Source organism: Acanthamoeba castellanii (genome assembly GCF_000313135.1).
Source record: "Acanthamoeba castellanii str. Neff unplaced genomic scaffold scf7180000083843, whole genome shotgun sequence".
NCBI lineage: Eukaryota > Discosea > Longamoebia > Acanthamoebidae > Acanthamoeba > Acanthamoeba castellanii.
The window spans coordinates 1-1,275 of NW_004457662.1; the positions used below are offsets into that span (position 1 = coordinate 1).

The 1,275-nt window shown below is 61.6% G+C and overlaps 1 protein-coding gene across 1 annotated transcript; it reads right to left on the reverse strand.

Annotated features, from left to right (window-relative positions):
• Positions 1 to 121: 121 nt before the first annotated feature.
• Positions 122 to 1,273, reverse strand: ACA1_314330 (uncharacterized protein; the record flags this gene model as incomplete). The annotated part of the gene is made up of 3 exons (XM_004353282.1): positions 122 to 160; positions 183 to 262; positions 367 to 1,273. Coding segments are annotated over 3 exons (1,026 nt in total), but the record flags the coding sequence as incomplete, so codon positions are not given.
• Between the last annotated feature and the right edge of the window lie 2 nt (positions 1,274 to 1,275).

A 1,275-nucleotide genomic window follows, 5' to 3' on the forward strand; every position in this document is an offset into this window, starting at 1 on the left:
AGCGTCTCGGTGTTGCCGAAGATGGCGAGGATGCTCTCCGGCGGCAGAAGGTCGCCTTCGCGCAGAGGCCGGAGGAACACCTGACGAAGTGGCGATGAAGTGTGGCGGACGTGTGTCGGAGTTAAAACACAACGAGCACGGTGCAGGGAAGGTGGGGGCTGTGCTGTTGGCAGTACACGCACCTTGACGAGGAGATCGAGGATGTCGACGTAGTGCTTCTCGGTCACCAACAGCTCGTTCGCAATCTGCAAACGCTTGCGCACTGAAAACGCACATTTAGTTTAATAGGAGTTAAAATCTACGAATGTATAAAGAAAATGCACAAAGAAAGGAACACGCACGCACGCACGCACGCACACAACGTACGTCGTCGGGCGAGGAAGCGCTTGGCGAAGGCCTGCGCCTTGACGACCTTGACGAGCGTGACCGGCGCGACGTTCTCCTCGCACCAGAGGAAGGCCCGCTTGACGTTCTTGGCCTGCCCCGCGAACTTGCTGTCCATCACCCGCATCCGCAGCATCTTGTCCCGCTTGTCGTGCACCGTGCGCCGCCAATTCCTCGCCGCCGCCGCTTCGCTCTCTGTCGTCGTTGTCGCTGTCTTGGTCGACGGCGACGGCGACGACGAGGCGAAGGCCGAGGTCGCGGTCGAGCTGACGCTGACGTGGCACGGCGGCGGCAGCAGCGGCGTGGCCTTGGGCGCGTCGGGCGACAGGAAGCCCTCGTCCTGGTTGAGGTTGAGCGTGGGGACCGGCGGGGACGACGGCGCAGTGAACACGATCTTGACCGGCGGCTCGATCCCCTGCATGACGTCATCACCCTCCCCCTCCCCCTTTCCGTCTTCGTTCTTTCCTTCGTTCTTTCCTTCGCTCTTTCCGCCATCGCGCGCTTCGTTCTCTTCGGGGAGGGCCGGCTGCGGTTGGTCGTGGTCGCCATCGGACTTGGTCGTCGTGTGGTGCTGGTGCTGGTGGTGCTGATGGATCATCTCCCGGATCGAGTCCAGGTTGTAGTGGTAGACCGAACGTCGCCGGTTGGTCACCTTCGTGTAGATGGACGCCGGAATGGCGTAGATGCCGCTGCCCTCATCGCCCAAATCCGTCGCCTCACCTTCATTATCTTCACCATCGTCGTCGTTGTCGTCGTCGTCGGCCTTATTGGCCTTGTCGATGGTGTCCTTCCGGTCCTTGTGGCCCGTGATCTTGTTGGTGCTGCGACGCAGCAGCTGATTGAGGCTCCGCCGCTTGCTCTTCTTCAGCTCCGCGGCCGACTGCGCCTCCA